Below are 14,869 nucleotides of genomic sequence, written 5' to 3'. Positions count from 1 at the left end.
TTAATGACTTTGGAAGATCATGAAGAAAAGAAAGAGCAAGTGTGAAACCAGCCCTTTTGAAAGCCATTTTATATATGTTGGATTCACACTACTCAAGTAATGCAGAGCCAGCATTGCCTGCTTCTGGGCTTGATAGAGGATCCCAAACCAGATAAATAACCCATAGTAATGTTTCTAGCCACCTAGTACAATTTTCTCGTGAATCCCACAAAGCTCAGTTTGGAAGTTTTGTAGAATTACAGAAATGTGACGATTCTTCCAACTGTTGTGCTGTATTTAGAATAAATTACTTCTTTGCTCTTTATCATCTCCCGGTAGGCAGCCGTGGAGTTTGGGTTTTAACTTTGCAGACGCGTTAGTACTTAAATTCTCCTCTCCCCTTCCCCGGCATTTTCTGGCTCGAGAGATTTTGGAATCCACATTACCATGTAAATGCTACTAAAGCCATGTCATCTGCCTTTCCTGAACATGCAGGTATTCAGGAGTAGAATTACTGACATGGGGGAGGTTTTTTCTCTTTAAGCTTTTTAAATCCGCAAGTAAATATAGTGATCTGATTTTCCAGCAGCAAGTATTCATGTAACTTGATCAGATCTCAGGATCTTTGAGAAAAACCACATGCCATTTAGCCTCTTTCTATGCAGAGGAATTTGGACAATTCATCATTATACTGAGGGCCTTATTAGTTGACAGAAGGGTTAACTGACCTCCTTCAAACAGGAACTCAGTGGTTTGCCCGCAGGGAACATATTCCATGGCGAGTTGACTACTTAAGCACTTTCGATGTAAAGTAAAAACAATCTCGTGTCAGGGTATAATTCAAAGAACAAAGGACCATTTTGCTCAATTGTGCAGGCAGCAGAAGTTATTTCTGTCTCTTGCTTATCATATTCACATTGTACAAGAAAGTCGTTTTGTTGAGGAGCGATTTGTTCTGCTGAGGCTCTTTGTGTAATTTTTGAACTGAAGACCACCAATGTTTTGGGATTGAAGCAAACGATGTACAATCTTGAAGACGGCTTTGTGTTTTGCCCTTTTTTCAAGGGGGCATGTGCTTGGAGTGTGTGAATTGATTTATGGACCTTTTTGAGCCATTAACCTCCTTCAAGAATGCCTGGTAAATGGATGTGTAAGTGAAGGCTTTTGTCAGGTATCACAGCCCTTCTCCTGTTCAAGAAATGTGTGCTTGACCTGCTTTGGGTGTACTCTGCCACAATGGTAGGTAGATGACCTCCCTATTTTCAAGGCCTCTCTTTTTGTTCTTTGCTGACATCCCTTTATTAAAAGCTTTGAAGGTTGGTAATTTCCTCTGCTGCCGCCTGTGTAATTAAGGAGGAGGAGAGGTCAAGTGGCAGCCCCAATGCATGGAAAGGCTTCTCCTGATAGTGTTATTGTGTACAAAGCGTGTCTGTGCTTTTAGAAGTGACTGTGCATCAGTAAGTTAATTGAGTAACTTCTCTTCGTGGTGGGTTAGTGACAAAGAAGTGCATCTTTATTCTAAAAGCTTGTTAAAAAAGGGTGTTGCCCAGACCGTATCACTCCAATTTGGCAACCACCTGCAGCCCCCGGCTCTTACCTGATTAGCATATAAAGATAGGTAGGTGTTCACAGTTACAAAAATAAAATAAGAATGAAAGTCCATTTCAGGAAGGTGTGAAAACTAACTCCAGAGTTGGTGCTCAAAGTGTGAAATAATGTAAAAAAAAAAAAAAAATCTGTTAATTGTCCTCATTCCCACTTGCCTGTGACAAGCAGTGTGTGGGCTCTTGGTTGTTAGCACCTGTGTTGGAGAAGACTTCTCTCTTCTCCCTCAGACAGGGCTGTCCATGACCACATTCTTTGTTCTATTCTACTTTCCTCTGCCTGATGTTTTTTCCCCATTTTCTGTATAACCAAAATGTCAGCCCAGTGCCAGGCTCCTTGATGCAGGTTGTGTGTTTTCCCACCATCTGTGGCAGGAGCACCTCCTGAGCCAGGCCCTGTACCTCTGCATAGAAGATCTCTCAAGGGCTGTTAGTCCATAAATTTGTCATGTACTTCTTTGAAGCCACCTCAACTTTTAGCACGCATGGTGCCTTGCGGCAGGGAGCTCCGCCACTTAGTTAAGTGCTGTGTAATCAACTGTCTCCTTTTATTGTGCTGTTTGTGGGAGGTGCAGGGGGAGGGTGGTTGATTTTTGATCTGCTGTATTCCTCAGTTGACCCCTACTCCTGTGCTGGAGGAGACAGTAAATGGTTGTTCCTTCTTCACTTTTTCTGTTTCACTCATGTTTTGCTCTTAAATCCCTCTGCTATGTGCCTGCCTGTTGTTTCTTTTCCTGTCTGGAAAGTCTTACATTACTTACTCTTCATTGTAGGAGTGAAACTGGGATCTTTGTCTTCAATTGCTATCCAGTTGACATCCAAACATTGCAAAAGTGTCTATCCTTCCTTGTGCCTGTTTCTGAGATCTGCAAATCCTGGTCTCTCCTAGAGTTATTTGTCTCCTCTTTCACACTCAGCCCTGGTTCCCCCATACCCAAGCAGACACATCCATAATTAGCTGATTATCATGCAGACACAGACCACTTTGATACTCATTTCCTTACTTCATTACAACTGGTTGAATTTTTTTCCTTCTCCATGCCAATGTCAACGTCATTTCCCTCACCGTAGCCTTCATGCATGCCACCTTCTCCTTCCAGCTTGTGATTGCAATCCTCATGGCATCCAGACCCCACAATGTGACCGTGCCACCGGGCAGTGCATCTGCAACGAAGGGGTGGAAGGGCCACGCTGTGACAAGTGCTCCCGGGGCTACTCGGGCTTCTTCCCCGACTGCGTGCCATGCCACCAGTGCTTCGCCCTCTGGGATGTGATCATCAGCGAGCTGGCTAATAGGACCCAGCAGTTCCTGGATAGGGCTAATGCCCTCAAAATCACTGGAGTCACTGGCCCATACCAGCAGACGCTCAACACCCTGGAGGAGAAACTCAGTGAAATTAAAACCATCATCGCTCAAAATCCAGCTGCCGAGCCCCTGAAGAACATTGGGAATCTCTTCGAGGAAGCAGAGTGAGTACAGTCGCAGTTACGTGGCTAAGGGAAGGAGTGGGAGTGCCAGCGAGCTGGGGTTTACTTGAGTTACTGATGCCCCCACGCTGAGCTGAGGACATCCCGCCTCCGCTCCTCTGGCTGGGCGAGGTGCGCTGCGGCTCCTGGTGCTGGTGGAGGACCTCACCATGCTCAGCACCAGCAGCGAGCATCCGTCCCACAAGCAGAGACCTGGCTGGGGAAGGTAGGAGCAGCATAGCTGCCATCCTCTGGGCAGGGGTTGTCCTGCTCCCACTGCACACCAGGCAGCTAATTACCGCCAAGCCACTCACAGCTTGCCTTGCGCTCCCCCGGGGCAAAGGACAAACACTGCTATTATGTGAGAGAATGAAGAGGGGAGAGATTAAATTCCTGTGTAGCCGATGAGTTGGAAACTTGGGCTCCTTTCTGCACTCTGAGCCTGTGTGTGGGGGAAGCACCAGCTTTATAACAAGGATTGTTTCCATTTTTCTCAGGGTAGGAGCTTTGTATTTTGTTTCAGGGCTAAGCATACAAAAGATGGTAGTTTGTGCTTTTGGAGATGGGGCACTAACATCAAGTAGGATTACAGATGCTTTCTAAGCCCTGCGTGCAACTGCTTGAGCTTGCTTGTGCATTGTGAAGGGGACTGCACAAAGCAGAGGGCCAAGGATTAAAGCACAAATGTCTCAATTAGGGATATGCTTGTGCCCTGCAGCTCCCTCTCTCCAGCTGGAGAGCTGGGGGTTGCTGCTGCAGTTGGGCTCTGCGTGTACTGAGGCAGGTCAGAGCAGCTGAGGAGCTGCTTTTCCCTAACGTGTATATATGTATCTGTTCTTGCTCCTCTCTGGCTGTATAGAAGTACTGGGCTTTGAAGGACTCCTGGAAAACAGCAGGCTGTTGAGCTATTGAGAGAGCTGTAAGTTGATCACAGAGCTTAAATACTGCCTGATTCTTTCAGAATGAGGAAACACTTGGATCGGTGAGATCACCATCGATGGGAATAGCTTCCTGTGCCCACTTCTGTTCCACAGCAGCACTGATGTGTAACATACACTTGCCTTTCCTTTTAGGGTTATCCCACTAGCTAAAGCCTGCTCTGTGGCTCGCTGAGGCCATGCTGAATGCTGAGGGTGGGAGGTTTTCTTTCATAGCCCTACAGAAACGGCTGCTGAGGAGGGATCTTCACAGACAAGTTAAAAGAATCCTTTGTGTTAAAACTAAGCCTTGCCCCCCAGCTTCCTGAAGTTCAACTCTGTCCCATGAGCTCGTAGTAATCAAAACTGCATTTGTAGCTGTGTGGGATGGGAAGCAAATTATGTATGGATCATAGTAGTCAACTTTGACCTATGCAGTTGCCACGATACAAGAGCATTACACCAGTCCTCTGGAATCTGCCTCCAGTTAATCTTACACAAAGCAGCTGTTTTCTGAGCAATTTGGTGCTTTGAGTTTATAAACATGCTGTAGATTAAAAAGTAGTTTTGTATGATAAAGGAAACAAAACAGTATTCTAGGTACACATGTTGTTACAAATCACAGCTCCACTGAGGAGGACAGGTCCTGCTGTGGGAGAAGCTCAGCATGTCTCTAACCACCGCTCTTCAGTGAAGTGAAGCACCGAGGCTTACAACCCTTCCTCCTCCCCCTGTTCAGTCCTATGCCTCTGTTTTACAGAAAGCTGACAGCAGATGTTACAGTTAAGATAGCTGACATAGAAGAAAACCTGTCAGCCTTAGCAGTGAAGAGCAATAGCACGGACACTGACCTGAGCGCGCTGGAGACAGATGCCAAAAGCCTAGACCGTGTCGTGAAAGAACTTGCAGAACAGCTAGAGTTCATCAAGATTTCTGATGTTCGGGGTAAGTGTTGCAGGGAGGGGGAGAAAGCAGTGGGGTGGCCAAAGATTTGATTAGTACGTGGTTTTAAATACCAGGTTAATCTTCTAACTTGTAATAAAACACAGTTCCTAGGAGGTTGGCTTCTTTCTGTGCATTAGCAGAGTTGCTGATGCAGCAGGAATTTTGTTTTGCCCCCTCACCCCCTCTCTCTCCCTCTGCACATTGCAAAGCTGGCTCAAGTTCTTGGGGCACAGAGTTGTCTTAAAGGCTCTTGATCAATACGTTTTAGACAAGACACAACAGCTGAAAGTGCAGCAGATTCCATGATGCACCTGGACATCTTCCTTGCTCTCCCCAGTCTGTTAAATTGCTGTTTCTGGTTGGAAAAACTATCTGCGTCTTGGTGACTAAGAGCACACTGTAAGGGCTCAGTTCTTCCAAGCCACCCACGCCTTGCATGCCCATTGGCACACTGAAATGGGCCAAGAATCAAAATTTGCTGGAGAAAGAGGAATAGTCACCAAATTCTTCAGAAATTTTGAAAGCTGACTTCATCAAGGTGGTTTGTTTTGTTTTTGTTTTTTTTTTTTTTTTAGTTTCCTGCTTTGCAGGAAGTCTGAGATTGTTTCCAGTGAACGTGGGATTTCTTGGAGCGAGGCGAGCAGGATGTAGAATAGGGGAGTCCTTGACCTGTGGCATCCTGCAGAGGAAAGCTGCCCCGAGGTGCAGAGTGTGGCCACCCCTGCAGGGTCCCTCACACCCGCTCAAGTCTTCTCCAGGAGTTGTCGAAAACTAACAGTTCCATAAATCAGCATCTTTGTCAAGCAGTTTTTTCTTAGGAAAGCTCTGACTAGTTTCCAAGCAGTGACTCCATAAGCCAGACATCCCAGGGCAAGCAACAAGAACCAATGGGATAAGTGAATCCTTAGAGAACGGACTGTTGCCCTATAAACCTAAAAGGCTGGATCTCCTTTTGCCCTCAGGGCAAGCAGAATTCAGTCTCTAGGGTCAGAGAAAGGCTTAACTTCAAAATCCAGCAATCTTGACACACTGCCGACCAAGCAAAAAAGATGAACTTTTTTTTCTTCTTCCTCTGCAACAGGCAAAATTTTGTCATCCTTGCGATGGCACTGAATATAGCTGCGAAGGCACTGAATATAGCTGCAAAGGCTAGCATTTCATTTAACTTGGTATTCATTATCGCTAACCCTGATGTGTCATCTGCCAACCTCCGTGATATAAATTACTTTGGGTTACTTAACAGATTTCTGAGCAGCTCCATCTGATTTCTGCAGGAGCCTTGGATAGTATCACCAAGTATTTCCAGATGTCTCTGGAGGCAGAGGAGAGGGTCAATGCCTCCACTGTTCACCCTGATAGCGCCGTGGAGCTCTCAGCACAAACGCGGCAGGAAGTGGAAGACTTAATCAATGAGAAGGAGGCCCAGTTCAAGGCTAAACAAGAGGAGCAGTCGCGCCTTCTGGATGAACTCGCAGGCAAGCTGCAGAGCCTGGATCTCTCCGAAGTGGCTGAGAAGGTACGGGGCTGAGAATCGCTGGTATAAAACCTGTAGCAAAAATAAAGTCAGGTTTGTGAAGCAGCGATGGACAGGGAAGAACTGTTTACAGCTTGACAGTGTGAGATACAGTTTGTTCATGAAAAGTGCATGTTTCTTGGATGACAGAGTATTTTGTGGGCTAGAATAGGGCTGTTTAAGTGGTGGGCTCTGAGACCTACTGGCTTTCAGGCACCAGCCTTTCACATTGGTCTCCCTCCTACCCTTCCCCACCCTGACAAAGCACCCATCTTTTCATCACCCTGGCTCTAACCCAAAGCCCTTTGTTGTGGACAGAGCTCCCACATGCAGAAAAGCGTAGCGACTCTGCTGAGCGCCATCTTCTTAAGCCTGTCCTCAGTTCCCGTGCTTGCTTTCTCTAGGCTCCTCTCTTCCCTTTTGCAGCTCTGTAGGGTACCCGCTGTGCCTGCGCAGCGCCCAGCCCAGGCAGCTTCTGCTCGCACCGACGGGCTGCCCTCCTCCGCATCGCTGCCCACCCGTCCTCGTGCTTGAGACAAAGCAGAACTTAACGGGGAGCTGGAGTCAAAAGGGCATTTTTGCTGTTGAAGCTGCCTGCTCATCTGTAAATATGATCAAGGGTGGCTTTTTCTTGGGAGAGGCTGGGTGTTCCCCCAGTTTCCCTTTGAAGTCAGCCAGCTGCATTCAGAAAACAGTCCTGCATGAAGGCAGGCTGCAGGGGACTGCTCATTACCTCCCCCGGGCAGGCCAGGCCTGTGTTAGAGGATGAGTTCTTCACGCACCGGAGTTGTCCCCTGTCCTTTACAACTACCGTCATCTCTCCTGCCTCCCCCAGCCCTCCTTTTTTCTTGGCAGGGAAGAAGGAGACATCTTTTTGTTTAGCTTCCCTTCCCCTACATTCCTGCCTAACTGTTCTTAAGGACTGAAAATCTTGGGTAGATGTTTATCAAGACCATAAACACCAAGTTGCTTGGAGGTGTAATCACAGGACACAAAAAAAAAAAAAAAAATCTTTCTGCTTTCTAGCTAACTGCCAGGTTGCATGCCAAACAGGTAAGAGGGACTCATTTACACTTCACAGGAGACAGCTGCAGCTAACTTGGCACAGCTCCTAGGTTTTCCCAGAGAGGCTTTTTTGGCTGCAAAGTATCATTTGGCAAAAGGGGTGGGATGGAAAGGGAAAAGAACCTCCTAAGAACAGGGAATTTTCCAATTTTCCCTCTGGCTAAAACAACTCCTGGGTGATTTCCTTGTCCAAACAATTGACCAAGTAGTGGATAATTCTCAATACAATGTTGCAGATAGAAATAGTTTTGCTTTTCAAAAATGTCTACCCTGAAATTTTCTATGGGAACGCATTCTTGACAAAATTCACAAATTGAATTTTGTTCTGGAAAGATGCAATCGGAGCAAACATTTGGTGGAAGGGACTAGGACAGCTTTTTAAGGGAGATGAAAAAAGGTTTTCTGTTCAACTTGGAGCATTTCAGCTTCTATTACATTTCTAGGGCATTAGAGCAAAGGAAAAGATACTACTCTGCACCAAACACTTTATTCCTTATAAAATAGCTTCTTAGGATAGCCAGTTTTTCCTCCAACAGTAGCAAAGACTGATTGCAGACAAAAGGTACACAGACAGTAGTAGCTTCCAGCTTGAAACCAAAGCTTAAAGGCAGCTTTCCAGTGAAAGATGATGTACAGGAAAAGCGGATGATGAACACGAGGCAAGGCTTCCTTCATAACCTCGTAACTTCAGCATCAGGGAACTGCGTATTTGTAACCAAGTTAAAGGCAGGAAGGTGCACGGGGCACAAAAAGACTGAAATGATGCTGATACAGACCTGCTGCAGGAACCACCTCCAGCTTGCAGCTCTACTTCGGCTTCCTTCCCTGTGGTACTTGGGCTGCTGCTGCAAGGGGCAAAAACAACACCGCATTCCTGTCGCGGTAGAGCAGTCTCCTACTCCATCCCCCTCGCAGCTCAGCAATGGAAATAAAGCTGTGACTGTTTCCCTTGTCTCATGTGCCTCTGCAGACGTGTGGCACTCCCGCAGGAGCCTCTTGTGCCGAGTCCGAGTGCGGCGGTTTAAACTGTCGAACCGATGATGGAAAGAAGAAGTGCGGGGGACCTGGCTGCGATGGGCTGGTGACCGTGGCTCACAACGCCTGGCAGAAAGCCATGGATTTTGACACAGACATCCTCAGCGCATTAGCAGAAGTTGAGCAGCTCTCCAGAATGGTAATATGCCAAATCAATTGGTAGATTTTTTTTTTAAAAAAATAATCTTTTAACTGTAACACATGTTTAGACACTACTTGACGAAGTATGTGCCTGGCTTACTTCAAAATACTCCTTTTCAGTTGTGTAACTTCATCACGCTTGCAAAGATCCTCAGAAAAGGACCTTGCTAAAGTGAAACTTCATGGATACCTCTAAACATTAGCCCAAGTTGTTTAAACTAGCATTGGTGGTATGGATCGTGGCCAGCTTTTAAAAGTGTTCTGTGAGTTTTATGAGAAAAAGCATTTCTCATTAGTAGCACCTCTGACTCCAACTGAATTTTTGTTTTAAACCAGGCCTTAAAGCATAAGCAAATATGCAATCAAGCCTTCTATTTTCCTCTTTAGGTTTCTGAGGCGAAACAGAGAGCTGATGAAGCAAAACAAAATGCACAAGAAGTTTTGCTCAAAACAAATGCTACAAAAGAACAAGTGGACAGAAGCAATGAAGATCTGAGAAATCTTATTAAACAGATCAGAGACTTCCTAATGCGTAAGAACCTTACATTTAAATTATATTTTAATTCTGGCTTTGTCAAAACGATCTTTAGCTCTGAATCATCTTCTAAGGGGTAATGCAATAGATGTGTGTCACCCCCCTGCTTTCAGCCAGACTTAGCGGGTATGATGAAATCTGGAGCCAAGAGAAAACCAAGACAATAGGAAAGTGAGAGCAAACTGGAGCATGTTGTTGTGTTCATTTCAGCTGAGGCTGTTGTACTGCTGTAGTTTGCCAAGTGTGTTCATAAGCTCTGGCTAGAAAAACATAGTGCTATAAAAGGGGAGGAAAGTCAGAAACTGAGTTTATCTCTCTGTAAGAAAGCAGGTAGAGGTTAAATGAGGGCCTTGTTCACTAGCAAGCGGCAGCATGGCAAACCCGTTCCGTCCCTGTTTGCACAAGGCTGAGTATACTGTTAGTACAAATACATTTATATGCAGCCGTTGGCTTCGTTTCCTGTGGGCTCGCATCTCCCCTCCACAGCCCCAGCATGGTGTAGCTAATCAGAGAGATCTTCAAATGGCTTCCAAGAGAGCTAAGCCAGGAGGGCCTACATGCCTGCTGGGCCTCTCCCGAGAGGGAAGTTTCACCCTAAGGAAGCAGTTTTAACACCCTGATTTTCTCTAAGTCCAGGGGAGGGAGTTTTCCCATGACTTTCCTTCTTAAGGGAGCAGTTGGACAAGAATTTAAGTACTGAGACTTGACAAAGGGAAGCTTTTACCTACATCGTTACATTCGTGTCTGTCTACTAGAAGACAGCGCTGACCTGGATAGCATCGAGGCGGTGGCTAATGAAGTGCTGAACATGGAGATGCCAAGCACTCCCCAGCAGCTGCAAGCCCTGACAGAAGATATTCGTGAGCGTATAGAAAGCCTTTCTGATGTTGAGGTCATTCTGCAGCAGAGTGCTGGGGACATTGCCAGAGCAGAAATGCTACTGGAGGAAGCTAAAAAAGCAAGGTATGCAACCCAGTTCTGTATTAGCTGTTTTCCATCACCAAGAGCTTGAACAAGACTTCCATTTCATTGTATCAGAAAATGGAGAGTTTAACTTACCCCGATGCAGATTCTCATCCCTTCACTAAGGAGCAAAAACGGCCCTTTGCAGTGTATGACTGGTTCTTTTTTCAGCTCCAACTAAAAGCATTTTTAGTGTTAACATAGTTTTGCTCCACAGCAAAGGTGCAACAGATGTTAAAGTCACTGCAGACATGGTGAAAGCAGCACTGGAAGAAGCTGAAAGAGCTCAAGATGCAGCTGAAAAAGCCATCAAACAAGCTGACGAAGATATTAAAGGAACTCAAGACCTGCTGACCTCGGTGAGTTCTTTATGAGTATTTCTTAAGATATAGAAACAGCACCAAGTCTGATACTTAGAAACTGATGTAAGCCTGTCTAGGGAAGGCTCTTGGGTACTGCTGATCAAAGACTGCACTTAAAATGGATCGAAACCATTCTTGCCTTCACATAAACTTTTCAGTTAGTATGACAGATGCTAGGAGACCATTTGCTCTTTAAAAAACCCCAAACAAAAAAAAGAACCCAGAAACAAAAACAAAAAGGCTTTTCTCACCCCAAATCCTGCACCATTGAAGGTTAAATGAGCAGGATTGTAGCCCTCTAGCCCAGCAGGTGTGCCAAGATCTCTGGAAGGTCATACCTGTCAGCCACATCAGTGGCGTGCTGGTGTAGCCATGCTACCAGTGTCATCCACTACTGCAGCACAAGACTAAAACACCCGAATGCTGGATTGAAGCAGTAATTGCTGTAGTCTTGTCAGATAATGTATTTTCAGACTTCATCTCCTAGCCCTCATTTGCTATCTACACCCGTGAAGCTTAGCCAGCTTAGAAGATATGCAGCTTCACAAGTCTGTCATTACATGATGGAGTCAAATGTCATACTTCAGCTTTGCCTGTGGATTAGGCAACTCCCACCTGTATATACAATCAGGTTTTTTTTTTTAATCATGTTCCTTAATGCTTTTGCAGCCCCATATGTACCCCATCTTCAAGCAGGGGTCTTTCATCCTGACTGCAACTGGCCATTTGTAGCAAAACTAAACACTGGGGGTTTTTTATCACGTCTATGGACATGAACTAATTAGTTGATCAGGTCTTATCCAGAAAGCTTACTATTATATTCAGTGTCTTTTGAAAATGTAACTGTTGTCCCTCTTTCTTAGATTGAATCTGAAAATGCAGCATCTGAAGAAACACTGAACAATGCTACCTTACGTTTGTTTGAGCTAGAGAAGAGTGTTGAAGACCTTAAGCAAAAGGCTGCCACAAATTCAGAGAATGTGGACAATATAGAAAAAAAAATTGTTACTGCAAAAAAAAATGCTGAAGAAGTTACAAAGGTGAGAATCTCAGGAAAGATGCTAAGGGAAAGCCAAAAAAACTCTCACCCCAGGTTTGGCTAAAGGAATGTTAGTGAATACATGTGAGCCATTTCGTTTATTGGTCAAGTACCAGGGACAAAACCAAAAAGCACTTAATGCACTTACCAAAGATAGCTGCTTTTTTTGCTTACTTTGGTACCAGATACAGAGAGAGAAGTATTGGGAAGTTTTCAGGTTCTAAAATAGCTGCAGGAAACCTGTCATGCTGTCACACTGTCAGCCTTTCACAGATTTGTTTCTGTCCCTCAGCTTTACTATCTGTCACAGGAGAACTGGTAATTTTTTTCCCCCTTCCATAGAGTATTTATGGTTCCACGACAATGATAGTTTCAGAACAAACAAGCCAGAATTTGGCATATACAGAATGAAGTGACAAGAAAAACTGTTAGCTCAATATAAAATCAGAGTAATTTCTAAATGCCAGAGATGCAAAATTTGCTCTGTGACCATATGGCATTGCTCCCAATGTCTGCTACACACCTTCCTAATAGCAAAAGAATGTTCATTAACAAAACAATTGACAAATCTGCCAAAGGAAGTTTCATTGCTCCAATCTGTTGTCTATAGTTAGCCCATCAGTCCCCAGAGAGGCATTTTCTGCCAGGAGAGATGTGTTATCCAATCAAACCAATTATTTCCACACACTAAGTAGTATTTCAGATGGCTGTCAAGTAAACACAAGAGACTTCCAGTACTGCTACAGCTTGTTAACTTGCTTATTGGTTGAATTCAGTTGGGTCAGAGCACTTCTTAATCTCAAGCTCACAGAGAAAAGCACAGCTGAGAAACCAACCTCATGACTTTTCCAGCACCTTCACCTACGCAAACTAAGCAGCTGTTCTCGTTACTGCAAGGGTATTCCTCCCCAAACACAAGCATTCAGCCAGAATGCCAGTTCCTTACCATATGCAGCTTTCCAGCTGTACTAGGGACCATGGCTTCCATTAGTTACAGAATTGTGTAACAATCCCATAAATCCTTGCCAAGTGTCAGTATTAAAGCCATAAAACAGCCACAGATCTGCAAAAGGGCAACAGATGAGTCTTCACCCCAACTCTTAGAGTGCTGAATATTAAGTAGGAAATACCCCCAACACTGTTTCTGCTTTTGTTAACTGAGCTGACAGTGTAGTCTCTCCTTACACCCATATTGGTAAAGATAGAGGGAGGAAATGCAAGCTCCAACTGCGTTGTCTTTTGAATGAGCTCCATCTTGTGCTTGAATCTGGAACAACAGGTCCTCAATACCGAGCTGAACGACAAATACAGAACAGTGGAAGACCTCATTGCCAAGAAGACAGAAGAGTCAGCCGATGCTAGGAGGAAAGCCGGCATGTTACAAGATGAAGCTAAAGCCTTGCTGGCTCAAGCAAACAGCAAACTCCAGCTGCTCAAAGGTAAGGCTGTTCCAAGGAGGTAAGTCATCATCTTACAATATGAAGCAATGATGTGCTGTTAAACCGTTAATCAGCAGCAGGGGGAAAAAATGGAAGTTAATTCTTTGTTTGAGGATTGATCTGCTTTCCTTATTCTTATGGACACAACATAGTCTTTTGAATCAAAGATTTCTATAAAATGCTGAAACGTACAGTGAGACACAAACTTCTGGTACGGCACTTAGCACTGCTCCAAGAACCACTACAGGGAAGGAACGTAACTACCGTGCTTAGGACGGGGACTAACCCGTTCAAGCAGGACCCCCATCTTCAAACAACAGCCCCACCCCACCCTGGAAAGCTATTAAAACAACAGGTAATCAGGATACATCAGTTCAAATTTACAGATTAATTTAACATTTCCCATTGCCAATTAAAGTTGATTGAAACAAGAGGGGGCAATCTGCCCATAATTACCAGGGAGGGAGCTAAGTTTTCCATGTGTTTTTGCCAGGCTGGGACCTCATTCTTCCCATTAACTGCTCCTGCACAGTTAGAAAGACTCAGAATAGTTTTAACCATAACAAGCCAAAACATTTCACTGTTCTGTAAAAGGCACCATACAGCAGAGAATTAATTATTTTCAACACAAATCAAAGTATACTTTTGGGTTTCCACTTAAGGAAAATTACTTCTTTGTTGCTTGATGTCCCAGTGTTAAGGAAACAAAAAGGTGCCATTCCAGCCCTTTTTTTTTTTTTTCCTAATCCGATTCTCTTCTGCAATGAAAATAAATTTGAGTAGTAGTTTATCCGTAACGATAATGATTTACATTTTAATGCATTAGAACACCCCTAATTAAGCTGTTTTTCCCCTTCTTTTGCTGACAGACTTGGAAAATACATATGAAAACAATCAAAAAGTTCTGGAAGATAAAGCCAAGCAGTTGGTGGAACTGGAAGAGACAGTTCGCTCCCTCTTACAGACAATCAGCCAGAAGGTTGCTGTTTATAGCACTTGCTTATAAATGGGAGCAGGAAATGCTTGTGTTCAGGCTAGATTTTGCAAGTATTACACCAGTTCTTTTTGACATTACACTAAGCCTTGATAAAGTGAAGAGGTTTTATATTGACTTTCAAGTCACAGAACCAAAGACAAGTAATTTTTTGATGTTGAAATAAACAGTACTTTTGTATCACTGTATGTACCTAGTATGCCTCATTAAGTTCCTATTTTCAGTAGCTGAAATAGTAAATCAATTAATCCTTTAGTAAGTCTTGTTTTTAAACTGGTTAGACATCTAATAAAATCTTAGCTTCAACTATGTAATTCTAAATAAGGGCTCCAATTACTATGAAATATAGGATGGTCACTCAGAACAAAATTATAAGTGAATGAAGAAATGCCATCCTTGTGTGGTTAGCTAGCATTTACGCCACAGTACTCAAAGGATTATTTACCCCCTGCATGATATCCATTTAGGCTTAACACTAGTGTCATATCACTGATTATGAAACACTTGATATGTGAAGTGGAAACAGAGGTCAGCACTGAAGGGGTGAGAGTGGGTTACATTTCAAGCACCAAGTTTACATGATATGAACCAAGCTTAGTGGATCAAGTCTCTCTGGAAAAGGAACTACAAAAGTTCACAGGGCACTTAATGTGAATCAGTTAAGGAGCTTACACGGACGGTGGTCTCCAGTATAATTTTAGTAGTATTCTTGATTAAAGTTTCCCCGACTTTCCAAATTTCATTTAACGCAAGCAAAATGAGATCTGAGAATTTGTAACTGATGAACCTCAAGGCTGAACTGCAGTAAGACTGCCACAAGTATTGAGGGAGGTGGGGGGAGTGGACACAAAGCTTTTCCCGAGAGGAGGGC

General features: G+C 44.2%; 1 protein-coding gene across 1 annotated transcript in view; it reads left to right on the top strand.

The window, feature by feature from the left end:
* LAMB1 (laminin subunit beta 1) overlaps positions 1-14,010 on the top strand; it is a 44,738-nt gene extending 30,728 nt beyond the window's left edge. The window contains 10 exon segments of the mRNA XM_075723827.1: positions 2,684-3,053; positions 4,728-4,912; positions 6,187-6,428; positions 8,461-8,664; positions 9,054-9,198; positions 9,957-10,164; positions 10,382-10,523; positions 11,390-11,566; positions 12,845-13,004; positions 13,874-14,010. Coding sequence (XP_075579942.1) covers positions 2,684-3,053; positions 4,728-4,912; positions 6,187-6,428; positions 8,461-8,664; positions 9,054-9,198; positions 9,957-10,164; positions 10,382-10,523; positions 11,390-11,566; positions 12,845-13,004; positions 13,874-14,010 — 1,970 coding nt within the window.
* Positions 14,011-14,869: the final 859 nt, after the last annotated feature.

Source organism: Pelecanus crispus, chromosome 1 (genome assembly GCF_030463565.1).
Source record: "Pelecanus crispus isolate bPelCri1 chromosome 1, bPelCri1.pri, whole genome shotgun sequence".
In the NCBI taxonomy this organism is placed as follows: Eukaryota; Metazoa; Chordata; class Aves; order Pelecaniformes; family Pelecanidae; genus Pelecanus; species Pelecanus crispus.
The sequence above is the reverse complement of the archived record's forward strand: the minus strand, read 5'-3'. Positions and strand labels throughout refer to the sequence as shown.